The 27,828-nt window shown below is 42.8% G+C and overlaps 1 protein-coding gene across 4 annotated transcripts; it reads left to right on the top strand.

Moving 5' to 3' along the window:
- Positions 1-1,248: 1,248 nt before the first annotated feature.
- Positions 1,249-26,408, top strand: LOC308678367 (uncharacterized protein). 4 transcript variants are annotated; one of them, XR_014028645.1, is made up of 6 exons: positions 1,422-1,506; positions 8,204-9,472; positions 15,533-15,659; positions 20,395-20,457; positions 22,856-25,103; positions 26,155-26,408. XR_014028645.1 is itself a non-coding variant. In XM_081345510.1 (5 exons), the coding sequence occupies exons 2-5, from the start codon at positions 8,378-8,380 to the stop codon at positions 24,181-24,183; spliced, it is 2,613 nt and encodes an 870-aa protein (XP_081201636.1). In that variant the 5' UTR covers positions 1,249-1,349; positions 8,204-8,377; the 3' UTR covers positions 24,184-25,132. The 4 variants fall into 4 exon arrangements, 3 of the variants coding, with proteins under 3 accessions (XP_081201636.1, XP_081201635.1, XP_081201637.1); XM_081345510.1 differs by lacking the exons at positions 1,422-1,506; positions 26,155-26,408 and adding an exon at positions 1,249-1,349 and having other exon boundaries at positions 22,856-25,132; XM_081345509.1 differs by lacking the exon at positions 26,155-26,408 and having other exon boundaries at positions 22,856-25,132.
- Positions 26,409-27,828: the final 1,420 nt, after the last annotated feature.

Raw genomic sequence — 27,828 nt, 5'->3', positions numbered from 1 at the left:
CAGGAACTTTCCCAATGGGGCCTTCTGTTTGTTTCTCTCCCCCCCCCCACCAAAAGAGCATCTTTTAATGACAAAAAAGCTATCTGTGGGAAGAATCCAGAGAAAGAAATATTTGGGGGAATATTAAAAAGGCAGAATTTATATCCCCAAAGGATCTTAAAGGCAGAAAAGCAAGCCCAGTTTTTCTTAATAGCCCCAAGCAGAAACTCAGTAGAAACCAGTTTTTAGAAATGCAGATGTAATAATCCATTCAGGAAGGTTGGAGCCTTCCAGCTAGAAACTGAAGAGATTAGGAAGACAAAGATCCCTAGACTCAACAATCCCTCACACCAAAAAATCCAATAAAGGATGTAATCATTAGCCCCAGCCCCAGGGAATCAGGTTATGACCTTTGGGATGCAATAAAATTAACCCACCACCATCAGAATACCAGAAAGGCACACTCAGACTCAGGTCAAAGTTCACACCACAGGAACAACTCCAAACAAGAGCCCCAGAAGGCATAAAAACCCATCATTCCCAGCAACACATGGTCAGCTTTCCCAGAGCTACACCTCTGTCTGGCTCTGCTCTTCAATAAACTCCAATCTTCTTTCTAAAGCAGTCTCCATTTTGTGTATTCCCAGCTTGGACTGGACCCTGATGAAGATTTTTCTTTCAGCACATCCATAGATTACAAACATTAGATGTCCGTTTGGAGTTCTCCGGGAAAGCATAATAAATGGTTTAGCTCGAAACAATCCTTTTCTTGTTTGCTTGGGGGGGTTATTTTTTTTTATTTTTAGGAACAGCAATGCAATAAAGTCTGTTCCTGTTTAGAAGATGGAAATAAAAAAAAAGCACGGTTTGAATGTAATCTCAAAAGAAAAGGGGAAAAACCCCAAACGAAGCACGTCTGGGAATAGCGTGCATCCCATGACAGTATATATCCCATGATCATACTATCATGATCATGGTGTTAATGACTGTCATTTATTACTATTTCTACTATTACGATTATTGTTTTTCTTAATTCCAGATGTCTGGAGACAAAGTCAGTTTTCCAAAACTCTTCCGCTTCCAACCTTAAAGCTGGTGCCCGGGTCTGAAAGGCACGAAAATGAAAAAAATCCCATCCAGGTGGGCGGAGTGGGAGACGGGGAAACAGGGTGGCGCTAAATCTCTGGACGGAGAAAGGGTTAATGGCCTGGCGCCCACGTGGGAAAGAAGGAAGAGGAGGAGGCGCCTTCCTGCTCCGCCTTTGGGTTGGGGGGAAAAGGTTTGGGGTTGTAAACCTCTTCCCCCCCCCCTAAAACAGCCGCATCTGGTGCAAGGGGGCGGGAGGGAAGACCAGCTCTTCCCCGCCAAGGGTGAGTTACAGGACATCGGCGGGCCTTCACCCCCCCCCCCTTTTTTAAAAAAAATAAAGACACGTGCAAGACGACGACGACGACGAGGAGGAGGAGGAGGCAGGGTAAAGGATTAGGTGGGGAGGGCGCTCCTTTTATTCCCCCCCCCCAATGCAAGGTGGGTATAATATTAAAGATCGGAAAGGAGTGAGCGGGTGGGTGGGAGAAAGCTTAGCCATCTCTTTGCCCTTCCCACCCCCAACCACATCAAAGAGGCAAAATGGCTGCATTTCCCCTTGTCTTGGTGTCCTATGGGTGGGGGGAACGGATGGGCTGGAAGCGCCCCGAGAGGCTCTGCTCCGTGGGGCGTAGGGCAGTCGACAGCCCCGCTTTGCAGGAGAGGAGTGGGCGTAGCGGGGAGGGCGCGGGGTTGGGGGGGGAAATGAATGGCTCAAGGTCCTTTTCGTGGGTGCGCGCGTGTCTCTTGCAAAGGGGGTGGGGGTCCGAACGGTGTTTGCAGGGGGAGAAACCCTTTGCGGGTGTGTGGGGAGGGGGGGGAGAGGCAGAGATTTAGGAAGAAGCGGGGGGGGGAAGAAAAAAAACTGGGCAGAAAACGTTCTCCTGGAAAGCGGGTGACAGGAAGTGGAGAATGCAAGGAGCGAAGTTGGAAGGGGAAAGTTAGGGGCTGGCTGTGCTTTGAGGGGGGGGGAGAACAGGAAGAGGAATTTGCAAACCGTAAAATGGGGAAGGGGATCTTAGCGTCCGAAGTGGGGGAGGGGGAAGAGAGAGGAGAATTCGTTTTATGAAAACTCTCCTTTTCAATAATGGGGTGGTGATGTTGTGCCCAAGCCCTCCTTTGGAGAAAAAGTGACATGACTTGCTCATTTGGGGATAACTTGTTATTTGCCTTGTCTGCTTTCTGATCCTGTGACTCTGAATGAATTCTGTAATGGATCGACCAGGACCTTCATTCCAATGATTAGAAAGATTGTGTGGTTGCTTAATTCCTTGTAAGTTGCTGTTACAACAAGTACATTAAAAAAAATCCACAATGGATGGAAGTTGGCAATGGGTGAACAGTCCTTGTCTTCTGCTCCCTTACCTTGTCCTTAGAAGGTTTTATGGATATTTTAGGAGGGATGCATTTGTGATCCAGAGATCTCTCTGGGCGTTGTTTCGAAAATGAGGGATAGAATTTTTCAGATATATATTTTGTGAAAAATTTCTTTGCCTCAAAAGTCTATGATTGAGTTGGCAAAATAAACCAATGAAAACAATCATTTCGCTGTTTTTGCTTGTTTGTCAAAAGTCCCAAACAGAGGTTGCATCCAGTAAATTGGAATCAGTACACCAATTCTAGCAATTGTTGATTCTGAAAAAAACCCAAAAACCTTTCCTTGTACAATACATCTAAATGTGTAAATCTAAAAATGAATAGACAAAAGTGCCCCTGCTGTTACTGTTGCTTGTTTTCATAATAGGTTTTCTTATGGATAGTAGCTTTGTATTGTTTGATCATTTGCATTTTTTTGAAAGAGGAGGCTTCTTTTTATTTAGAAAGATTAAATGTCTTAATAATTATTTTGAGCACTGAAAAAGTTAGTTTGATATATGATGCCTCAGTTGGGAACTTGGAGAGCCCTGCTCTAGATTTTCTTTTCAAATTCTTATTCTCTAATGTTAACTGAGTAACTTTAGCAGAGAAGCCAGTTATAGATCAGTACTTTAGCAATGTGACAAGGAGCAACAGGGAAAAAGGATATGCAGTTTTTGAAATGAAAAATTAGGGATTTTTTTTTTAGATTTTATTCATTACTACTGTAGTTGAAAATGAAGATAGCTTCAAATTCTTTTTTTGAGGGGAGGGGGATTCTTTAGAATTTGATATACAGTATTCACCCCAAAGCAACATGGAGAAATTGTTTTCCTGCATACCATTGCCACAATTGTGAAGTGACACAGTGAAATCAGCTCAAGTATAGAGAAATTAAAAATAAATTATTTTTCTATGGTCCTGATCCTGAAGTGGCATCTCATGCCACTGGCTACATCTTCATGAGTGGGGAGAAGTGGGAGGGACCAAGGCATCCTTGTGATTTTGTGCAAAAATGATTTTTAAATGGAATTGCAAATCTTATTTTTGCCTTGGTTTGGAAATTAGAAAACTTGAGAGAAAATTCCTGACTTTTTTCTGTTGGTTAACAATGAATACTTTAAAATTATCCTGGCTGCTGTGCCATTTTGTTTTACTGTATAGATTTGGTAAATTATTCATTTTATCACCAGCTGTGTGTGGTATTGTGCAAACAAACAGAGACTTGAACAGCAGCAAAAGAAGGTGCTGTTCCACTATTGTGGAACAGGTTTGCTGTTTTCTGGGGAGATGGAGCAATGCTGGGTGAGCTCTAGCATTTCAAAACATGAGATGGATATAATATATCAGGTGATTTTTGCAATCAGAACATCTAGTCCAGAAACATTGTCCTGTTGGAAAGAGGTTAGTTCTAAACTCTGGTTTCCAGCATGGTGAAGGACTTGAGTGAGGAGACAAACTTACTGTAATTTGATCTATTTATTTATTAGATTTTTATCCCACCTTTATTACTTTATAAGTAACTCAAGGTGGCAGATATACCTAATACTCCTTCCTCCTCCTATTTTCCCCAGAACAAACAACCCTGTGAAGGTGAGTTGGACTGAGAGAGAGTGACTTGCCCAAAGTTACCAAGTTGGCTAGATGGGAATAGAACTCACCATCTCCTGATTTTTAGGCCAGCACCTTCATCCCACCTCCAGATGCTGAAGTGGTAGAATTCACAAAGAGTGATTATTCTGAATGTGTAGATTCAGGGAGAGAGCTGAAACCATCATCCTCTGCTCTTTCTCCCCCCCCCTCCATTCTGAAAATAGATTGGGCACAGAATAATCACTGTAGCATTGCTCCTTTTTCCCCATTGCCTTTGTGAAGGAGTTGTTAGCTGTTATGGGGGAGGTTGTTTTTCTTTGACATTGACTCTTATCTTAAACTTTTCCAGTCTTTAATTTGCCTGGTGTTTTTTTTTTAGGCACTCAAGCTTTCTGACTGATGAGAACTGCTCTAGTGAATGAAAACAGGTTTAAATGGTTGATGCATGATTGAGTTATAATTGCAATATATGAAACCCAGGGGTAACTTTCCTGCCCTTAAAAGTAAAGTCTTTTTTGTATTTTATTTTTTTTACATTTCAGGGTACGGTAATTTTTTTTCTTAAAATAGTTTCTGCCACTGGATACACATATCCATCGTCCTAAACCAGCCATGTCAAACTGCCGGCCCGTGGGCCGGATGTGTCATGCCGAAACCACGCCCATTTCATTGCCGGCAATAATAAATAAATAAATAAATAAATAAACCTTTATTGTCAAAGTACAACATGTGTACATTGAGATTAGCTGAGCCTCCCCCCCCCGTGCTCTCTCCCCTCAACACACAGTGACAACAAACCCTCCATCCCACCACACTATGTGAACCAACTACACCACACACCGGCCTCCCAAGTCAATTCTGCATAAGACTATGTCCCATTTAAAAGCCTAACAGCCCACGGATAAAAGCTATTTTTCAGCCTGTTGGTACGGCTGGCTATATTCCTATATCTCCTACCGAATGGTAGGAGAGTAAAGAGATACCGTCCAGGGTGTGAGTCATCCCTGAGAATCTTCTTCACTCTTCCAAGGCAGCGAGCCCTGGCGATGTCATCCAGTGGTGTCAGGGAACAGCCCACAATGTCTTGTGCTGTGCTCACTACCCTCTGTAATACTTTCCTATCCGCGGCTGTCAGACCAGCATACCAAACCACAATACCATACGAGAGGACGCTCTCTATGGTAGACCAGTAAAAGAGGGTCATTAGCTGTTGTTCTACCCTGTTCTTCCGCAAGATCCTAAGAACGTGAAGCCACTGTTGGGCCTTTCTAGCCACCTGGGTTGTGTTAACTTTCCAGGTCAGATCTTCACAGAGGTAGACTCCCAGAAATTTAAAGGAGGAAACTCTCTCTACACAGTCCTCCCCGATGTAAAGTGGGGCAGGTTCCTCCCTTTTTCTCCGGAAGTCTAACACCATCTCTTTCGTCTTGCCGATGTTCAGGTGCAAGTTGTTGTTACTACACCATATGGATAGTTTTTGTACCTCCGCCCTATATGCTGTCTCATCCCCACCTGTAATAAGACCCACCACAGTTGTATCATCTGCGAACTTGATTATCGCAGTGGATGGGTCAGATGATACACAATCATAAGTGTATAAAGAGTACAGGTAGGGGCTAAGCACACAGCCCTGTGGCGTGCCGGTGCAAAGCTTCAGGGGGGTGGACAAAGCAGACCCGACCCTCACTGTTTGTACCCGATCCCTAAGAAAGTCTTGAATCCAATCGCAGATAGCGGGGGAGAATTTCAAGTCAGTCAGCTTCTCGATGAGAATGCTCGGCAAAATGGTGTTGAAAGCCGAGCTGTAGTCAACAAAAAGCATCCTGACGTAACTTCCAGGTTTCTCGAGATGACTTGCTACAGAGTGTAAGGCAGTAGCTATGGCATCGTCTGTCGACCTATTTCCCCTGTAGGCAAATTGATGTTTATCAAAGTCCAGTGGGAGGCATGTCCTAAGATGTTGGAGAACCAATCTTTCGAAGCATTTCATGACTACAGACGTTAATGCAATAGGTCTGTAGTCATTCAGGCACTCAACTGCAGTTTTCTTGGGGACTGGGACAATGGTAGCTGCCTTCAAGCATGATGGTACACATGCCGTTTGCAAGGAGATGTTAAAAATCCTTGTCAGGACCCCTGCTAATTGATCGGCACAATTCCTGACCACTATCCCCAGCACCCCATCTGGGCCTGCGGCTTTGCTGGGATTCACAGCCTTCAATACAGCTCTCACTTGGTGTTCACACAGGGTGAGTGGCTGAGAGTCAGAAGGCCGGCCAGCAAAGGCTACGGGGTCTGGTCTTTTAACCTCGTAGCGGGCGAAGAAGATATTCAGCTCCTCAGCCAACGAGGCATCGGTGTTTGCCATGCTCCTCGTGCTGCCCTTATAGTTGGTTAAGTGCTGCAGTCCCTGCCATACTTGCCTCGGATCGTTGTTCGCTAAATGGTTCTCCACCTTTTGTTTGTATTGTTGTTTTGCCATCCTAATGCCTCTTCTGAGATTTGCCCTGGCCTCTCTGTATCTGTCCCTGTCCCCCGCCTTAAAGGCAGAATCCCGGGCTCTCAGGAGTGTTCGTATCTCTGCAGTCATCCAGGGTTTACAGTTCCCATAAACTCTAATGCACTTATCCGTTGTTACACTGTCAGTGCATGTTCTAATATAAGAGAGTACGGCATCTGTATATGAATTTAGATCTTGTTCTTCAAATACACTCCAGTCAGTGGTTTCAAAGCAGTCCTGCAACTGACTGAGAGCACCGACTGGCCAGGTTCTGACCCTTTTTGTGACTGCCTGAGTCCTTTTCCTGAGAGGAACATACTTTGGGCACAACAGGAGTGAAAGATGGTCAGATGTACCCAGGTGGGGAAGAGGAAAAGCTTTGTATGCCTGCTTCAGATTGGAATACACGTGGTCCAAAGTGTTCTTCCCTCTGGTGGAAACTTGCACATACTGTACAAACTTAGGGAGAACTGTCTTCAGACAAGCTTGATTGAAGTCCCCAGCCACGACAAGAGCGCCCTCTGGGTGAGTTTGCTGCTGCCTGGTGATGACGTCATACAGCTTAGAAAGTGCCATGTTGACATTGGCATCAGGTGGAATATAAACAGCTATAATAATTACCACAGTAATTTCTCTAGGCAGATAGAAAGGCCTACATATAACAGTCATCAGTTCCACATCTGGGGAGCAATACGTATATACCAATCTGCTGTTAACACACTATTCACAGTGTATATACACACACAGTCCTCCTCCTTTACCCTTCCCAGAGCGTTCGGTATCTCTGAATGTAGCCAGGTCTCCGTGACAACTATCACACAACATTCCTGAAGAAGCCTGCTTTCTGCTAACTGCAGCTGTAATTCGTCAATTTTATGGACGAGGGATCTGACATTGCTCAGAAAAAGGCTCGGCAATGTTGGTCTAAAAGGCTGCCTTCGAAGACGTGTCATGGGGGAAAAGTTGCGATACGTGTCACGACATCACATGATGATGAACCGGGTGAGGTTCAAGGTCTTGGTGATGGTTTTTAAGTCCTTACATGGCATGGGTCCGGAATACCTCGGGGACCACCTGCTGCCGGCGTCGACTCCCCTCCGCCCTTTGCGTTCCCACAGAGAGGGCCTCCTCAGGGTGCCTCCGGTCAGAGAATGCCGGCTGGTGGCCCCCAGGGGGAGGGCCTTCTCTGTGGGCGCCCCAGCTTTATGGAACCAACTGCCGGTTGAGCTCCGGATGGCACCGGATCTTCGCTCCTTCCGGCGTGGGTTAAAGACCCATTTATTCGAACAAGCTGGCCTGGCCTGATGGGGGAATGTAAGGGTTTTAATGGGTTTTATATTCTGATTGTTTTAATTGGGCAATTATTTAATCCTTTTTTAACTTTTGTATGTCTATTTATATGCCCTGTTCACCGCCCTGAGTCCTTCGGGAGAAGGGCGGTATAAAAATTCAATAAATAATAATAATAATAATAATAATAATAATAATAATAATAATAATAATAATAGTAATAATAATAATAATAATTGTGAGTTTGACATGCCTGTCCTAAAGTAAACCAAAGCAAGCCTTACCAAAAAAACTTTTCCTCAGAAATACCATTCTTTATATGGAGATGAATTCTGTAAATATGATTAATTTCATTTTGTTGACTGCTTAGGTGATTGCTTACTTTTTTTGTCTTTTTAGGGAGAAAATACTCATGTAAATACATTTGGAAAAACCAAGTCCCCTTAATGTATGGCAGAATCCTGTGACAGAGCAGTTTCCTTGACAACAGTCTCTCTGCTTCCTGGAAATTGTTGGCCAACTTTGGCCTAAGCTTATGGTCAAAGTTTGAGGAAGAAGAAGACTCTTCCCACCATGTTTGCCTGTGAGACTTGGGGTATCACTGGCCAGACCTCGGTCTACAATTGGGACAAGTCTGTGTACCTCTTAGAAGACAAAATGGAGTCCATGCAGGGATCAGGGGAGCTGGATCTCCATTTTAAGGTGCTGCTTGAGCAGGAGATGTATCCAGAGATCACAATTGAGGAGGAAGAGGAAGAGCCTGAAGAAGTAGAAGTAGACGCTGAAGGGGAGGCAGATGAAGAGGAAGAAGAGGAAGAAGAGAGGGGAGAGGAGGAGGAGGAAGAGGAGGAGGAAGAAGAAGAAGAGGAAGAGGAAGAGGGCGAAGGGGATGTGGAGGAGGATGAAGAGGAGGAGGCACATCCACAGGGCCCTCAACAAGAGGCAATGGGAACAGTTGATGGAGATGACTCCCTGCTTGTGGTGTGTACTGGAACAGTTGAAGAGCTGCTAGGCTTAGAGGCATCACCAACTGCTGAATCAATGCAGCTAGAAGAGGCACCACAACCTCAGCGCTGGGAGGTCCAGTGGGAGGAAGTGTCCCAAACTTCACAGCCTCTCCTCCCTGAAGTTATAGAACCACCATTAATATCACCAGAAGCAGCCACCTCAAATATCACTCAGGTAGTGGAAGTTGCTGCAGTAGAGATAGAACCAGAGGCCTTCCCGACCACTTTGGAGCAACTAGGGAATACTTCATCCTCATGGGGAGCATCTTTCATTGAAGAGAGCCACCAGGACCTTCAACGCTCCCCAGCTAGTGCAGATAGAGGGAGTATTGGCAAAGTACGGACACCTATATCCGGAGGAGGCAGTTTCAGCCTAGAGACTGCACGCCGGCGCTTCCGGCAGTTCTGTTACCAGGATGCTGAGGGTCCACGAAAGGCATGTGGTCAGCTCTGGGAGCTTTGCAACCACTGGCTGAAGCCAAAGAACCGCACCAAGGAACAGATTCTTGATGTCCTAATTTTGGAGCAGTTCCTAGCTGTTCTCCCTCCTGGAATCCGAAGTCGGGTATGGGAATGTAGCCCAGAGACCTGTGCACGGGCAGTGGCCCTAGCTGAGGAGTTCCTAGCCAAGCAAAATGAAGCAGAAAGACCAGAAGAGGAGGTAAGATGGTTCATTCCCCCTTCCTTTCCTCACGTATATTCTTAAGGTTCATTGTTGGGCTATATTTATTTGGGGGAAAGACTTTGGCATAGGCAAACACCTGTGACAGGACACCTGCAGCAGGTATGGGAGGTAAATGAAATGGGACTTTAGGGCGGAGAGTCAAAATGTTTTGTTTTTGGAACAAAAGATATTCACACCTGGCTGGTGGTAATTACACAATTATTATTCATGAAGACTAATGATACTACCTTCTAACTACCTTTCAAAGCATACAAATCTCAATGACTGCCCCATAAAACATCACAGAGCCATAAAATAAAGTATATATTTCATACTATTTCCAGTATGTAGACCGAGGAGGTTCCAGTAGGTTTATGGGTACTCCAAATTAGCAAGGTGAATGTCATTTTTAAATATTTCCTCCTATAAGAAGCTTTAGACAACCACACCAAACCACACCTAGTATTTGAGATTATTCTTATTTCTTCCTTGGCTTGTTTTACTTGCAGAATTGTGGGGAGCACCCAAAAGTGTGATCACTCATCTGCAGTCTGAAATACAATCCACTGTCTCCTTAGCAGCCCTATCACACTGCAATCTATTGGCAATGCCAGCTGTCCTTAGCCAACTGTAGCCTGCTGATTCCATATGCTCGCCTCACGTCTTGCTGCTTTTAATCCATGAGCTTGGAAGGTCAGGGGGTAACAGCAGACAGTCAAGCCCCTGTGCAAAAAATGGGGAAGAAATATGCATAGGGGAAAAAAAAATTCTGGCAATGGCTGAATGAGCTGGAGTTTTTGATTCCTTGCAAGCTGTTACCCGATTTCCTACAGGGATGCAAACCAGTGGCAGAGACAACTCTTGGATCAGATTGCTGTTGTCATAAAAATGTGTGTATAGCCTTGGGTTGATCCTCAGCACCATCTGAGATTTCTAGCAGTGTGGAAACTGACCCCACCCCAGTGTGGCTGAATTTACAACTCACTGTTTTCTTTTCATCCGCCAGGTTGATGGGTCTGTTGAGAGTGACAGCCTGTGGAGGTTCACTGGCTTTCTGTCTGTCTTTGTTAGAAAGTTTGCTACGGACATAGTATCCCCATCTCTTAAACAGGGAGATGAGACCAATCAGAAGTTCCCATCTGAAGAAACTTTTCTCTTGGTTGAAGCACCTGATTCATACTGAGATTAAAATGACATTTCTGGAACTATTTAGCCCTTTAGAACTTTGTCATATCCTACAAGTGTGTACTAATTGTGAGCCTGGTTTTAAAATGACTCATGGATGCTTCTGCCTCCATTGTAGCAACACTGGAAGCCAAGTTCTGAACTTGAAATGTTTGAGAGTTGAAATAGCAGTATAACCAGGTGCAGATATTGAGATAGGTTGCATGAGGGTGGGTTTGGTCTAGTGTTAAGGCACCGGGTTAGAAACCAGGAGATCATGAGTTCTACTCCCACCTTGGCATGACTAGGTGACTTTAGGCCAGTCTCTGGTTATTGTGGAAAAAATAACTGTGGGAGGAGGAAGTATTACGTATGTCCACTACCCTGAATTATTTTAAAAAATAATGATTGGATATGAATAGTAATGTCCTGGTACTCGACAAGAACCCGACATATGACAAATCCAGTCTGAACCTTTGGCTCACTGTGCAACAAACCATAATAATAATAATAATGTTCCTTGACATAATGGTAGACAAATACCCATGTATCGGGAGGCCTGCAGGCTGGATGGTTATAGGCTATTTTATCAGCTCTCTAAAGTTACTGTCAGAAGACTTTCTCACTCCTGTTGTCTGATCCTTTTATTTAGATATGGAGCCTGGGACCTTTTTAATTCAGTGCAGGTTCTCTGCTGCTGAGCTGCAAACTTTTATTAAAAATAATGAACCACCAAAAATCTTCTACTGTGTTGTGAGGCCAAGGACATTTTCAGATGTTTGGATCTCAAGTCTCTAGGCAGCATGGCCAATGGCAAAAAATGTGGGAACTGTAGTCCGTAAGATCTGGCAGGCAGCTGGTTGCCCACTCCTTGTCTATATAGTCTAGACCAGCTTGCAGATTTGCTATTTAATTTTTATGGAGAGGCCTGAAGAGTTTCTATAAACGAAACAGATATCTTTGTCAATGAGCTACAGTCCCTGACGGTCAAAAATGAATGATGGTAAACTGCTCTAGTGACAAGCCAGATACCTGCTTAATTCTACTCTTATTTTTACTATTTTTTAAAAAAGTTCTACAGGTGGTCCTCAACTTATAACCTCATTTGAGCTCAATATTTCTGTTGCTAAGCAAGACACTTGTTAAGTGGGTTTTGCCCCATTTCATGAACTTTCTTGCCACATTTGTTAAGTGAATCACTGCAATTGTTAAGTTAATAACACAGTTGTTAAGTGAATTTGGCTTCCCCATTGGCTGCTTGTCACAAGGTCACAAAAGGTGATCACATGACTTTGGGACACTGCAAGCGTCATAAATATGAGTCGGTTGCCAAGCATCTGAATTTTGATCATGGGATCATAAGGGTCACAAAGGTCAGGTAATCATGGAGTCGCAAAGGTCGTAAGGGTGAAAAACCATCATGTCACTTTTTTCAGTGCTGTTGTAAGTCGAGGACTACCTGTATTTGAATTACTGCGCAGTATAAATTATTTCCTGTATTTACTTTTGGCTGATGTGATTTTGAATGGTACATAAGCATTTTGTTAGCCTTATAACAATTGCTAATTGGTATTTGTTAATTTTTGATGTTCTTTTATATAAAAAGAGTGAAAATTTCCGACAAAAGAGATGAAGAAAAAAATTAAACATTAAGAAAAAGCTGCTGGAGAAAAACTGACCAAAATACATGGTCACCCACGTAAAACAACTCACTTTTAAAACTGCAGATTAAATTTTGACCACACCAAATCTTATTGATCAACATTTAGATTGCATTGATAAAAGAGCAAGCTCAGTGCTCAAGAGCATTTTAGTATAATAAATTCTATGTTTATAAATATAAGTCACAATCTAAAATACATATATTTAATATTCTAGGATTTAAATTCTGAAGTGATCCTTTCTTTCCAGCAGTGCAAAAAAAATCTTTTCCCTTACATTCAAGCTAGAGAAATTCAGAGAAATTCTAAATATTCAGAGTTTGGTTTTCAATATACATGAAACAGAATTGTTAACTTTTTCTCCAGAAGCCAACAGGTATTGTTCTGAAGAATGGCTGACATCTTAGGAAAAGTGCCCTATTATTTGAAATGTTCTCTGCCACTTTGGTAATAGATTGAAACGGTTCACATGTCAGGACATCACATAGCTCTGAATTCCTTTCTCTCCCCCTCCCCCTCCCCCTCCCCTCCCCCGCCCCCCTTGAGAGTGCAGGAAAGGGTCACATCAGATATAGGTTACATTCTTGGATGTCCCTGCAGACAACATAAAGAAAGAAGTAGAGGCTGTAGTTTTCAGAGGCAATTAGGCTGTCTCTTTTAACATCTGAGCAATTATAAATAGTTGGGATGCCAAAGCTGAGGCACCTCAGCTGGAATGAGTTTGGGCAAAATTATGCCCATCAGGAATGGGTTGCATTTTGTTTTTATCCCCAGGATGTTTTTAGAGATTGCCTCAGAGATGGTGCTGGCTCTTTTATGACTCATGGACTTCAACTCCCAGAATTCCTGAGCCAGCATAGCTGGCTCAGGAATTCTGGGAGTTGGAAGTCCATGAGTCATAAAAGAGCCGAGGTTGCCTACCCCTGCTCTAAACCATCATCATGCTTATAATTTGTAAGAACCAAACTGTTTTGAACCTCCTTTTCATTTCTTTTCTTGGCTCCTCAAGTCTGGACGGCTGTCCACTGAAATCTCATGGTAGGCTTTACGGATCTTTAAATTAAAACATTTCAACATCTAACCCCCCCCCCCCTCCCTTTATTTCCTCTTTGTTGTGCTGGTCTTCCACAAAGAGGGTTGAATCAGCTGCCTTCAGTAGATTTCCAGAATACTACACAAAGGATGCTGGGAGCTGTAGTCCTACAAGTCTGGAAGCAACGGGTTTCTGCTAAAAAGTTAGATTAGGTTTATTCTCTAAGAGATCCTTTCTGCAGAAATGTAAACTGTAATCAGAAAGTAGGCATTGATATAAATTGTGATAATGGAGCAGAAAGTCACAACCCGTGATCTTTTTTTTTAAATTGGAATATGCTTATGGAAATCAGAAGCAGTTGAGGAAGTGTTTAATGTAGTTTTCATGCTATACAACAAACGCGGTCCCCCATCATCCCCAGCCTGGCAGCTCTTCTGTATCATCTTTCCCGAATTCTAGAATCCATGCAGTTATACAGTTTCTCTTAATTCTTGTAGCATTTCTAGAACCTCAGGCTTTATTATTTGTGGAAGCTGCAATTATAATTAATTAGTTTGAAATTTGATTTTACTTATTGAAATTTAGTTTTTGCTTTGACCTCAGCTTCTAAAATGCCAATAAAAGGACAAAGTTAGGCTGCCCAACAGTTTAGTGTTGTGCACCTTTGTCTTAAAAGGATCAACCGAAAGAAATAGTTACCAAAAAGTCATAAAAATCCACAATGAGCCCAATTGACCCTCAAATCACAAATCTTTAAAAAAAATTAAATTTATCGAATTTATGTTCAAAGGCTAAAAGTTTCAGGAGATTGTAGTGTTCATCTGAGATTTTTACTATTTCACTTAATTTAATAGGGACATTACAGATTCTGTGTTGGCTGGAACAGACTCAGAAGTGCGTTTAGGTATTGAAAGCCAATTTGAAAATTTTTACATGCTAGAAAGCACATAAAAAAGCAAAGTTTTCAAAAAGACTGGATGGATATACAATTACAATTGAGCAGAGTTGCATAAAGTATAATCGCTAGGAAATGATGCTGCCTTCTGAAAGTCTTTTTTTTCCAGAGAGATTTTAATTGTGATTTCCCTGTTTGAAAAGGGAAGTGGAAGGATCCAAATGGGAACTGATTCATGGGGTTCTCTGATTTTTGCTGTGGGCTCCAGCTTTAGGGAAAAGGTTTAGAGGTTTGTAGAAAATATTGAAACCGAAAATTAATACAGCGGAAAAGCAGAAGAAAAACCATGTATGCCTTTGGTTCTCCAGCGGAGAAGATTTCATGTGCTGAGACTGCACTGAATAAAAATTTGCTTGCTATGAATGATACTAAAATGCAGATAAAGCAGTCCACATTCTGAATAGCAACAAAGGCAGAATACTGTGAGATGGGGAGATTCTATATTATGATTATGATGATATCCCTCGCTTACTTTGTACAATTCAAGCTGACATGCATATAGTAATGCTTCTTCTATTTCTTAGAACAACAACCTTGTGGGGTAGACTGTTTAAAAAAATTCTCCCTAGTTTCATAGAAAGTAAGGTTGGAGAACATCTAATCCAGACATGGCAAACACAAGGCCCGGTTTCATGTGGCCCCCGAAGCCATCCTGGAAACAGTGAGGAAATGGTCCCTGCTGCCTTGGCCCTGGCCCAGAGACCCTCCTTCTGCCAGGGACCCCCAGATCTGTCCTGCCCAGGCCCCCATAGGCACCCTTGATGCCAATGATGTAGAGCTGGCCATGCCCACCCAGTAGGCCATACGCACTCCACCTGCGCCCACCCAGTAGGCCGCGCCCACCCTGGCCATACCCACCTGGCCCCCCGAGGGCAAGCACAATGCTGATGTGGCCCTCAATGAAATTGAGTTTGACACCCCTGATCTAATCCAACCCTTGTTCAGAACAGAAATCTACTACATCATCCTTTGCAGATGGCAACTACCTTCTACTTAAACCCACCCAGGAATATGGAGTTTTAAAATAAAATGTAAATATTCCCCCCTCCCTCTCCCCCAAACTACCAAGTCTGTATGGGAAATAGAGACCCCCCCTATGGGAGAGCTGGGCCCAAATTTAGTATCTCCTTTTATTTTCTTTTTCAGAGAGGAAATGTTTATTTTGATTTTTCTAAGTGTGCTTAGCTTAGTATTAAACAGTTTTTGGCTTCTTTGTTAATTGTGCCTCTTTGATCAATCTTCAGGATTCTGACTTATTTGAGGAGGTGGTGGTGACATTTCCTGATGAAGACCAAGTTCCTTCAGATACTGAGCATGGAGATATATGCATGGAAGCTGGACAGCAGGCTGATGTAGACATATGTTTGCTTGGTAAGGAACCTTTGACCCACCTATTTAGTGCCTTGAATTGCTTCTCTTTCTCTAAATGCATTTTAAAATTATTATTGATGTATGCATTCCCACCATGCTAGGATTACTGTATATAAAATGGGAAACACCTAGGACCTAAAATGTATACAGTAATATAAATCCTAACAGATGACTAGGAATACTTTTAAGAATAGCTCAATTCAGCTTCTCCAATCTAGTGTCCTCCAGATGCCATCATTCATAGCCATAGTTCTGAAGACCTGTCAATGCAATGAGCCTTAAATTCCATTCTTTTTCCTCTTATATGACCAAATCATGGTCTGCTGTGATAGCCTCACATCTCAAAGGTGCTTTTTCAAAAGGCAACTGGACTGTGTTTTTTTTTCCTGTGAGGAGGAAGAAGTCATTTCGCTTCTCATCCAAGAAACTTCATCAGTTTTGGCTGGATGATTGGGGGTGGGTGGGGGGAAATGGAAGAATTAGTTCTGATGGGATGGTTATATATTTCTTTGCAATCATCTGGTGATTAGCACTTTCTCTGAGACCTGTTGAGGCTACTTGGGGGGTTTATCTGTGCCCTCAGGGTCAGAATGCAAATAGGTGTGGAATCTTCTTGGAACTGCTGAAAGAACTGTGTTGTAGACAGGATGGATGGTGTCGTATTCCTCCCCCTCTGTTGAGGGAGGGCTGTTCAATTCATTCATAGATGGCCTGTTTTACCCCTATTTCAAACCAATAGTCCTCTCTATCCAGAATGGGTGTGGAATCTTCTTGAAACTGCCGAAAGGACTACATTGTAGACAGGAGATAGATGGCTGTTGTTGTTGTGATTCAGGGTCAGCCTGTGGGTTCGGCAGTTGGGTCGGATGATTCAGAGGAGGAGGAGGAGGGGGGTGTTGGAGAGGTTGCTGAGGGGGTTGGAGAGCTTGGAGGAGGGGGGGTGTTGGAGAGGTTGCTGAGGGGGTTGGAGAGCTTGCTGATGAGAGCCCTCAACCAGGCCCCTCCCACCTGGTCACGACGCAGACCCAGCTGTGTGAACCTGACAGCGTGGATGAAGATGACCCACAGCTGGCCCTGTTCAAGGATGCCCGACGCAGGAGGCAGTCAATCAGGAGTAAACAGAGGAAGGCAATGGGGCACCTCGGAAGGAGGCAGAGAGAAGCCACGCCCTGAACTGTATAAAAGGGGAATGCGTGGGAGGGCTGGTTTGCTGAAGGCAACCGCTTGAATAGCTCCTGTTTCATGGTTCGTGTCTTGTTCTGTTTGCTTTTGTATCCATAAATTTGGCAGGCTTAGTTCCAGCCTCTTGCCTTCTTGTAAAAGGGGTTGTCCCTGCCTTTTCTGCAGGGCCGGTAGCAGGCTGGTACAGAACAGTTGTATCCCTCCACCTCTGCTAAGAGGGGGCTGTTCAATTCTAACATAGATGGCCTCTATGACATTCTGGATAGAGAGGACTATTGGTTTGAAATAGGGGTAAAACAGGCCATCTATGAATGAATTGAACAGCTCTCCATCAACAGAGGGGGAGGAATACGACACCATCCATCTCCTGTCTACAATGCATTTCTTTCAGCAGTTCCAAGAAGATTCCACACCCATTTGCATTCTGACCATGAGGGCACAGATAAACCCCCAAATGGCTTCAACAGCTCTCAGAGAGAGTGCTAAAGACCAGATGACTGCAAAGAAATATAATCCTACTACTCCCTCCCCCACCAACATCCTGTCAGAACTAATTTTTTCATTCCCCCCCATCCAATCAGAACTGATGAAGCTTCTTGGATCAGAAGTGAAACGTCTTATTCTGCAAAGGAAAAAAACATAGTCTAATTGCCTTTTTAAAAAGCCTCTTTGAGACAACCATGACCTGGATGATTGAGAATCTCCATAGACATCCTTCTCAAGTATAATAAACTGTTTCATATAAACAATAGAATTATTAAAACAGAAGTGAAAGCTGATTATGGTTGGGGATTAAACTATGGTAGATGCATACCAAGCCAGGAACAGGCACATGCAGAGGTAATTTGTGAAGCCTATGGTTTGCAGGTAGCAACCAAGTTATATCCCTGCAATTTTCTTTTTCAACTGGGCTACCATTAAACAACATAGAGCCTTTTTTTTCACGAAACTCCAGTGAAGTGAATTTGGAACTGTGTGTGTTCATTTTCTGTGGATAATGCAATCCATTTCTGTGCTGCCTTGGCATTGAATTCCACAACCTTATCAGGGTCTTTGAAAAATATGGACAATTACTGACTTCCAGTTTTGTGTCACGGGGAGACGGACATAGGAAGGCAGGGCTCTGCCTTCCGTGTCCAATTTTGCCCTGCTGGGGCCCCTAAAAAGGGCCTAAAGTCGCCCCAAAGAGGCGATGAAGAAGGAGGGGTGTCTTGTCGATCACAGAGAGATGGGGTCTTTCCGTTTGATCTGAGAAAAGCCCTCCAAATTGCCAGGGGAAAGACTGGCTACATTCCTATGACCAGCCATTAGCTGCTGACAACCGAAGAAGAAAAGCACCAATTAACACATCGTAAACAGCATGTTTGGAACTGGGTGAGAATATTGATCCTTTCTTTACTATTTTACAACTGAATTTCCTGGGAAAGGCTCCCTAGAAGCTAAAAACTTCCGAATGTGAATGGAAGAGGAGTTTTAATTTCTATGGGGGACAGAAATACACAATATTTAAGTGGAAGTAACATAAAGCTACAGTTTTGAAATTTGAGAACTGAGATAATTGTTAAGATTCTCTCTTTGAAAAAAAAACATTGAGGTGAAACATAAGAAATCAATCCTTTGTTTTAAGAGTAGCAAATGTATTTTGAATGTCATCTAGTGGTGGATCTGAGTATAGCACTATAACTAGCTTCCTGCCTGCTTGGTGATTCCTAGCCTAAGGGAGAAGAGCTGGTAATAAAGGAAAATATTTTGGCATACTTATCACCCTGACCTTGTTGGACTATAAACACTCACTGAGCTTGGACTTTTAATCTCAAGAGCTAGTGGAAGAGAAAGAAGAACTTTACCTTTGATTACGTCTGGCTGGGAAAGACTTTTGAGATGTTTTCAGGGAGGTTGAACACTTTAACATTGTGGATTATAAGCTTGCCTGACTGACAGTTTTTGGATGCCTGAGACAAAGGATCACTATAAAATATTGCTTTTGGGACTGGACTTGTATTCTAAAACCTATTGGATTATAAAGGCTGCATATAAAGACCAGAAAGCTAGAGGAAACTTTGTTCTACTCTAACTGAGTCTGGTGATATTAGAGGATCTCCAGGAATGATGCCTCAAGAAAAAACAAATAACTTTCAGAAGGAAATATACTCTACATTACAACTAATTCACCAAACAATTGTTGCATACAAAGAGGACATAAAAAGGAACCACAATGAGACTAAAAATAATTTATATAATATAAATGAGCAAATCTCCAAATTAAATCTGCAACTAGAAAGCTCCCAGACAACAACTACAAAGTATGAACAAATAAACCAGAGGTCGGAAAATGAAGCAGAGGAAATGGATCTAGAGACAGAAGAGATGAAAGAAGGGAAATATAAACTACCATACACAAATAAAATACTACAAGACTTACCCATAACAATGAAATTGCAAAAGACCCTTTACCCTTTAAGATTGCAAGATGCACCTGATGACAAGGAAGAAGATTTGGGGGGATGGAACATAGAGCTATCAGGGGAAATGTTACAGTTTGGGAGACAAAAGATGAGGGGAGAAATTGCGGGAGAAGGAAGGTGGGAATTGCTTAAGAAACATAAATGAGTGGAATTCCCCTCAAAAATACCCTACCTAAATTGTCTTTCTAATGCCAAGCAACTTTCACAAAAATAGAAAATTCCTGGGCGATTTCATTGCCTTGGCTTGGAAAGCTACTTGGCAAAGAAAGAAAGCTAGAGTTAGATTTAAAAAAATAGAAAATTTGACCTATTAGAGTGGGCATCATACGTTTCAGTACTTGTTTGAATATGGTTAAAAGAACAGATAACCCTTAACTATAATTAGACTTTTATAATGAAATATGATTTAGAATTAAAATAGCATTTTTTCCTCTTCTTTTGATATGGGAAATATGAAAATTAAGAGGAGGATTGGTATGAACAAAATTTTTAGCTATATAAATGTAATTAATATTGAGAAAATCATAACTAACAAAGATACTGTAAATGTTGATGGGAAATTAAACCTTAACGAGCACGAAAAGCAGGATATTGATTAATGAATTGATATTATTGTTATTTGTATAATATTAGTAAAATATGATGAAGATGTTTATATTTAACTCTGTCTACATCAATAGTACCAAGAGTTGTAATTGTGTCATGAGGGGAAAATGGAAAAAATATGGGGAAGAAAGGAGGATAAGGGAAAAAATACTGGACTGTGCAGTAGTGAATAGACTTATGTTGAAGAAGTTAATGTTAAATATGTGAACCCAGACAACATGTTGTTTACTAAGCTCTAAAGATTGTAATTCTGAAAAATTTAATAACGCTTTAAAAAAATATATGGACAATTACTAACCAGTATTGTCAGGCAGAAACCTGCCAGCTTTCTTTTATGCCGGTCTTTGACCATAATAAATATTTGATTTGCCAGCTTTCCTTTTAAAAGATCTAAAAAAAACATCTGGGTGAGTATTCTTTACATATCTTGAGGCACATTTTCAAGTAAGCTTTAGGTTTGGCTTTTTTTCTTTCTTGCGTAGGATCTTCTGACACAGAAGCTACCTGGGATTCTTCTGCTGATGAAGGAGAAGGAAGAGGTTCAGGTGAGGTTCAGGCCAAGATCTTCTGCAGCAATGTGTAGGAGGAAATTCTGTAAGTAGGATGAGTCTTCCTACTTCAGAATAATGCCTCCTGACCCCACTTATTTTGAACCGCTGTAACATTACCTCAATCTGAGTGCAGCCCTCAGCTATCAAAAGGCTGGCCACTCTGGCTTTAACAATGAAAAATCTTTACAGTTCTTTGAACTCCAAAAACACCGTCTCTCATTAGTAAAAGGCATTGATTTTTGGTAATTGCCTGAAGGCTGCTGTCCTTAATGGCACTCGAGCTCATTTAGTACTCACCAGTGAAGCAGATGAATTCAGATTCTCTTCTGCATCCAGATAATCTTATCTTATTTTGATTATTGTGTACCAGGCAAATAGAGTATCCTTTCTTTTTAATGCACAAGGTAAAGGTAAAGGTTCCCCTGCACATGCGTGCTAGTCGTTTCCAACTCTAGGGGCCAGTGCTCATCTCCGTTTCAAAGCCAAAGAGCCAGCGCTTGTCCGAGGAAGTCTCCGTGGTCATGTGGCCGGCATGACTAGACGCCAAAGGCGCACGGAACGCTGTTGCCTTCCCACCGTAGTGGTCCCTATTCTTCTACTTGCATTTTTGATTGATTGATTGATTGATTATATTTATATGCCGCTCTTCTCCCTAAGTACTCAGGGCGGCTCACAACAATAAAAACTAAAAAAGAACATGAAAATACAAAATTTAAAAAAGAATTAAACAATAGATATGTTAGATACATAGTAATTTAACTCCATAAAACCAAATTTAAAACCATAGTCAGTCCAGGCCCGATTGTTGAAACATCCATGTCTTCAGGTCACAGCGAAAGGACCGAAGGTCGGGGGCCATCCGCAGCTCCGGAGGCAGCTCATTCCAGAGGGTCGGTGCGCCCACAGAGAAGGCTCTCCCCCTAGGGGTCGCCAGCCGGCATTGCTTAACCGACAGAACTCTGAGTAGGCCGACCCTGTGGGAGCGAACCGGGCGATGGGAGGTTGACAATGGCAGCAGGTGGTCTCACAAATACCCCGGGCTTTCAAACTGCTAGGTTGGCAGAAGCTGGGACAAGTAACAGGCGCTCACTCTGTTACACAGCACACGGGATTCGACCCGCCAAACTGTCGACGTTCTGATCGACACCAAAGGCGCACGGAACACTGTTACCTTCCCACCGTAGTGGTCCCTATTCTTCTACTTGCATTTTTGATTGATTGATTATATTTATATGCCGCTCTTCTCCCTAAGTACTCAGGGCGGCTCACAACAATAAAAACTAAAAAAGAACATGAAAATACAAAATTTTAAAAAGAATTAAACAGTAGATATGTTAGATACATAGTAATTTAACCCCATAAAACCAAATTTAAAACCATAGTCAGTCCAGGCCCGATTGTTGAAACATCCACATCTTCAGGTCACAGCGAAAGGACCGAAGGTCGGGGACCATCCGCAGCTCCAGAGGCAGCTCATTCCAGAGGGTCGGCGCACCCACAGAGAAGGCTCTCCCCCTAGGGGTCGCCAGCCGGCATTGCTTAACCAACTGAGTAGGCCGACCCTGTGGGAGCGAACTGGGCGATGGGAGGTTGACAATGGCAGCAGGTGGTCCCGCAAATACCCCGGGCTTTTGAACTGCTAGGTTGGCAGAAGCTGGGACAAGTAACAGGCGCTCACTCTGTTACGCAGCACTCGGGATTCGACCTGCCAAACTGCTGACCTTCTGATCGACACCAAAGGCGCACGGAATGCTGTTACCTTCCCACCGTACTGGTCCCTATTTTTCTACTTGCATTTTTACGTGTTTTTGAACTGCTAGGTTGGCAGAAGCTGGGATGTTTAACAGGCGCTCACTCTGTTATGCGGCACTCGGGATTCGACCCGCCAAACTGCTGACCATCTGATCGACAAGCTCAGCGTCCTAACCCACTGAGCCACTGTGTAATCCCAAATATGTTGAGATTACAACTCCCTAGAGTTTCTGACAATATGACCAAAGGGAAATAAGGCGAAGGCTTCAAGCAGAGCTTGACTCCTGGTGATTTCATGTATAAATGGCCCACCATTGCCTCCTTCCGTGATGACTTTTGATTGCTTAGTCTAGCTTACAGTTCCCATCTAAATACTAACCAAGCGTCACCCCTCTCCTAGCTTTCACATCTAGAGCAGATGAGCCAGGTGCTGCCATAACTCCTGTCCTGGGGAAGACGTAGTCTCAAGTCACCAAGACGGTTTCAGGTTGAGGAGGGCTAGCTAAGAAAATCTGTGTAATTAATCCAGTCAGTTTTGTAAAATGAATATAGTAACTTGGCTGGTCAAGGGTTTATTGAGTCAGCAAAGCTAGATGATGTCTATAAACTATTTGAATTCTCTCCTTTTCCCACATCAAAGCAGGTGCCCGGACTCCCAATAGAGCAGATCCTCAGCTGGGATTTGGAGAGAGACACAATGGAGCAGTACAGCATTTGGCTCCAAAGAGGATACGGATAAGAGAGAAACGCCACCCTTGCATTGAATGTGGGAAACGGTTCCGTTGTCAGTCAGAGCTGGCCTTGCACCAGAAGGTCCACACCCGGCCCAAATCCTATCACTGCGCTGAGTGTGGGAAACAGTTTGGTCGATCCTCACATCTCACCAGGCACCAGAAAACCCACATGGGTGAGGAATGCCATGTCTGCATCGAATGTGGCAAGCGATTCCGTTGGTCAACGGAGCTTGTCATCCACCAGAGGATCCATGCTGTTGAACAGCCGCACTACACTATCGATGCTGACACTTTGCTTCAGTGGCCCCCCGAGTTCAATATGCCCCAGAATATTTTTATGGGTGAAAAAGCCCCTCCCAGTGGTGATATGGTAAAACCTCATGCAGTCAAGAAGCCTCACCTCTGTCCTGAGTGTGGGAAAGGGTTCCGGTGGCCCTCTGAACTCGCTGCTCATCAGAAAACTCACAACAAGAACAAACACTACCTCTGTCCTGAGTGTGGGAAAGGATTCCAGTGGCCCTCGGAGCTGGCGGCCCATCAGAGGACCCACGCAGGCAACGGTTTGCCTCTCATTGCTGATTATGAGAACAGCAACAGCCAGCCACCTCATCACCCTCCCTACCTGGGGGCTGGCATGGCAGAGAAACGCCATCTTTGTGGAGAATGTGGCAAGGCGTTCCGATGGCCGTCAGAACTTGCCACACATCAGCGCATCCACACAGGAGAAAAGCGGTACTTCTGCACAGAGTGTGGGAAGGGGTTCATATGGCCTTCAGAGCTGGCCGCTCACCAGCGAACCCACACTGAGAAGCAAGCTTACCAGTGTCTGGAGTGTGGGAAAATATTCCATGATCTCTACGGTCTCACAAGACACCAGAAGACCCACTTGGGAACCAAGGTCTATCCTTGCGCGGAGTGTGGGAAAACCTTTAGTCGGCAATCCCATCTGACTCGACATCGGATCACTCACACTGGCGAGAGACCTTACCCTTGTATCGAATGTGGAAAACGGTTTGGACGGCAGTCACACCTCACTCGGCATCTGAGAATCCACACGGGAGAAAGGCCCTATCAGTGTGGTGACTGCGGAGTGAGGTTTAGGCGGAGACACAGCATGATGTACCATCAGCGGATCCACTTGAGAGAGTCCAGTGGAGGTCTGGACATGATAAACCCTGCTAACGCAGAAAGCCTTGCTGATCCTCTCCAGAGTCCTATCCATGTCACAATTTGACACGTTGAGTGGTAGGGAAGTAATTTCGGAAGGAACATGGGATGTGTGAGTGGGACAGCTTGATCACAACATCTGGAAGAGATTCTCGTGATGTATTATTTCACCACCTGGAGAGTCTGTATCACAGGCAGGGTCCAAGAGGCACATGTTTCAGGATTGCATACGGTCTGTTAAGAGAATGCTAGCACAGGGGCTGTGAATTGTGCAAACCATGTAAAGGATTCTGTGACAAGATGCCCACACTTCTGAAAAAGTGTTGCTTTGTAGTTGGGCTGAAAAACAGGGTTGCCCCCAGAAACAGGTCTAGTAACTTGGTGGCCAGGTTAGCCCCGTGGTCCTAATTTTAGATTTGGCTGCTGCAAAGCTTTTGTGGCGGGAAAGAAACATTTGATAACCAGGATGGGTCTCCCCTTGCTACGCTAGCAGACAGAGCAGTGTTTGTTTCCCTGGAACACATGGTTGTGATGGGGTGTTGGACAGAATCTGCTTTCCTCACTTTCTTCACTTTTTCTTTCTGTGGCACATATGTGGGTCAGGTCGGGATTGTTGCGATGAGAGGACTCTGTGGGGCCATCATGTTGTTCCTTGCAGGACAGGGCACTCTTTGCATTTACACTGTTCGTATGTAGAAAGAAATCAGTAACACTTTTCCCACATGTGCTGTTGCAGTGGGGAAAACTGACCTTTCCCACTTTTAAAATAATAATAATAATAATAATAAAAATCTCTTATGTTGCAAGAATCTGATTTGGAACGAAATACAACCTATTATTTCATATGGCCTTCAGAGCTGGCTGCTCACCAGCGAACCCGCACTGGTGGCAATTCTTCTACCAATCCTCCCAAGGCAAAGAAATCAGCTAATCAATCTAGATTTTGGAAGACAACATGGCTGGCTCTCCAAAGATACTTTCAATGAGGTACTTTTACTCTCCGTGGCACTTCTGTTTTTCCTTTCCTCTTTTCTTGGGAAATTTTGGGAGAAATTTCCTTCCCTGGGGCCAAATTATTTATTTTTTTTAAAGAAATATGGCAGTGTTTGGGTCTTTAGAGCAGTGGTTCTCCACCCTGGCAACTTTCAGATATGTGGACTTCAACTCCCAGAATGTTGGCATGATGGCTGGGGAATTCTGGGAGTTGAAGTCCACATATCAAATTCACCAAGTTTGAGGAAACCCCACTTTAAAAGAGCACATCCACTTTCACTGTAATGCTATAGTTTCCCCCCCATGTGGGACTCTGCAGATGTCTAGTTCTGCATTTTGTTTTACCCTTATCCACCACAGTCATGCTGTTGGGGTGATGTGAGTTGTAAGGCTGCACTATTATTTATTATTATTTTTTGAAAGTATTTATCTGGGATTTTTTTTTAATCCAGTAAGGCTTTGAATTAAAACAAACCACATTGCAGCACAGTGAAATCACTACAAAATAACAGCAGGACCAAGCTGTTGTTTCATAACCAAGTAATATTAAAATCATCAGGGATGATTTTACAAACTAACCACCACAGTATTTCTAAAATGTGAGGAATGACAATATCAACACAGCCTCCTCTGGAAGGAGATCCAGAGCGATGGTTCTATGGGGGAAAAATTCCCTCCAAAATAGCCTCTTGGTAGAGGGAACGAGTAGAGATGTGAAGGGTTGGAAAACAGATGTTGCCTTAACCTCCTAGCTCTGCATTTCTGAAATAGTGCAGTCCTATGTATATTTACTTAGAATTATATCTTTCAGGGGGATTTACTCCCTAAAAACTATTTGGACATAAAACTAAGAAAGTAAAAGATTTGGTCTCCAGATTGGAGCAAAGAATACATTTTTAGTAACTGTTATCAAATGTGAACAGAGAAGGAGATTTGAAACAAATGAAAAGGGTAACCTCAGGAGTGTTGGAGATGTGAGGGAAGGCCATACTTTGAGTTTTGGTTCTAAGATCTTTTTTCCCCCTTTGTATTGTTTTTGTAATAGTAAGGGAGACTTAAATCTCCACCACCAGCACCACCACTTTTTTTTGATCCACCTTTGAAACTGGAATTCCTGAAGAATGAACATCCTTTTGGAAATAACTTCAGAATAAAGAGCTTTCTACAATTAGTGCTTTGTGTGCAGTTTCTGAAGACCAACTTCAGGCTGTGGCCCTTGCTTTGGAATGGTTCATAAACCCGAGAATACCTTTACTCCAAGCTGTGCTTTTTCATACCAATTCTGCATTTTCTATTGGCACTCATTTGGTTTGCTGAAAGAGAGTTTGCTTGCTTGCAGAGAAATTCTCTTCTTGGATTTAATTGAAATTGAAGTGTGGTGTTCCTGCTGTCATTGACTGTATTTAACCTATTAAGCATTTAACCTGGTTACTGACTTAACTCAGTTGGGGAGTTTTCACAATACATTGAATCCTAATCCTAACAAACAGCTCTGGTTTGCATAACAACTGATCTGTAATCCGTAATTCCAAATCCCTTTTTTTTAAAGTAATCCTGTATGTTTCTAAGGATGCTTAGAGGGGTTATTTATGCAGGAGATTACTTGGACTAGTACGGTCCTGCACTGGAACACCCATAATTTGTAGAAAAACATTACCCAAAGTGGAAATTATGAGATTATAATTTAATATTTCTAGAGGATACCAAATTAAGAAAAAATCTTGAAATATATTTACCTCACACAATAGTTCATACACTATACCATTAGAGGGAGCTCAAGATTTTCAAAAGAAACTGCTTTATCACAATTTTAGGCAGTCATGCATTAGTTTAATATTACTTTTTAAAATATCCCCTATACTTCCTTTCAACACAGCAACTTTTACAACAGCAATAAGCGTCAGGTAAAATGCTAGAAACTATCGTTAAGCATTCCATTACAACATTAAAATCACACTGGATGCAGAGTTGTTATGGTCCATTGAGGCAATCTGGTTCCTGGTGGCTAAAGGATTTACATCCCTGCAGTCTTGATTTTTAGAAGTGGTTTGCTACTGCCTTCTTAAGGCTGAGAGAAAATGATTGGACTGGATCAAGGTCATTGACAGGACTAGCACTCAAAATCTCCAGGCTTCTGATGCAACAACTTCATGCACTACTACAGTACATCATATTAGACAGCATACCTAAATCCTTAACCTAAAAAATGCTAAACTAAAAAATACTTTAAAATATATTTGAGTGATAATAAAATTTAGGTTTAATTTAATTGTAATTAAGTAGTAAAGAATTTTTTAAAATTTTAATTATTTGGCTGGGCCAAAAGTCAGAAGGCCCTGCCTCCTAGCCATATCTGTTAAGCTGTACAGAATAAGTATGTCCTGAAGTAAACTGAATTCTAGCCAAGACATTTCTATCATTAGTATGACTAGATTCACACATGATAAAGCATCTAAACCTTGGTTTATTGACTGTCAAAATTGGTTGGGTTAACGTTACATTTAGCTCTGAATCACTGGCACTACTGGGTTCACAAAGCTCATTCAAATCAAAACCATACGGCTTCATGTACAATATGTGATATAGCAAAGACACATATCCTAAGGCTGGGTGAATTTTGATGACCTTGAAATAAAATTTCCTATTCCAATCTTCCTAACCAGGCCCTTGTCCAAACCAGATTTCACCACATCCTGGCTGAGCATGATAGGCTTTATAA

The sequence above is a fragment of the Vipera berus genome, assembly GCF_964194415.1.
Source record: "Vipera berus genome assembly, chromosome: Z".
Classification (NCBI taxonomy): Eukaryota; Metazoa; Chordata; class Lepidosauria; order Squamata; family Viperidae; genus Vipera; species Vipera berus.
This window is presented reverse-complemented; position numbering and strand designations above follow the sequence as displayed.

What these genes read in the sequence shown, in the direction of transcription:
- LOC308678367 (XM_081345510.1), top strand. Translation starts at nt 8,378, where the DNA reads ATGTTTGCCTGTGAGACTTGGGGTATCACTGGCCAGACCTCGGTCTAC. An exon ending in CAGAAAGACCAGAAGAGGAG is followed by an intron (nt 9,473 to 15,532) that starts GTAAGATGGTTC and finishes ATCAATCTTCAG; the next exon opens with GATTCTGACTTATTTGAGGA. An exon ending in TGTAGACATATGTTTGCTTG is followed by an intron (nt 15,660 to 20,394) that starts GTAAGGAACCTT and finishes TTTCTTGCGTAG; the next exon opens with GATCTTCTGACACAGAAGCT.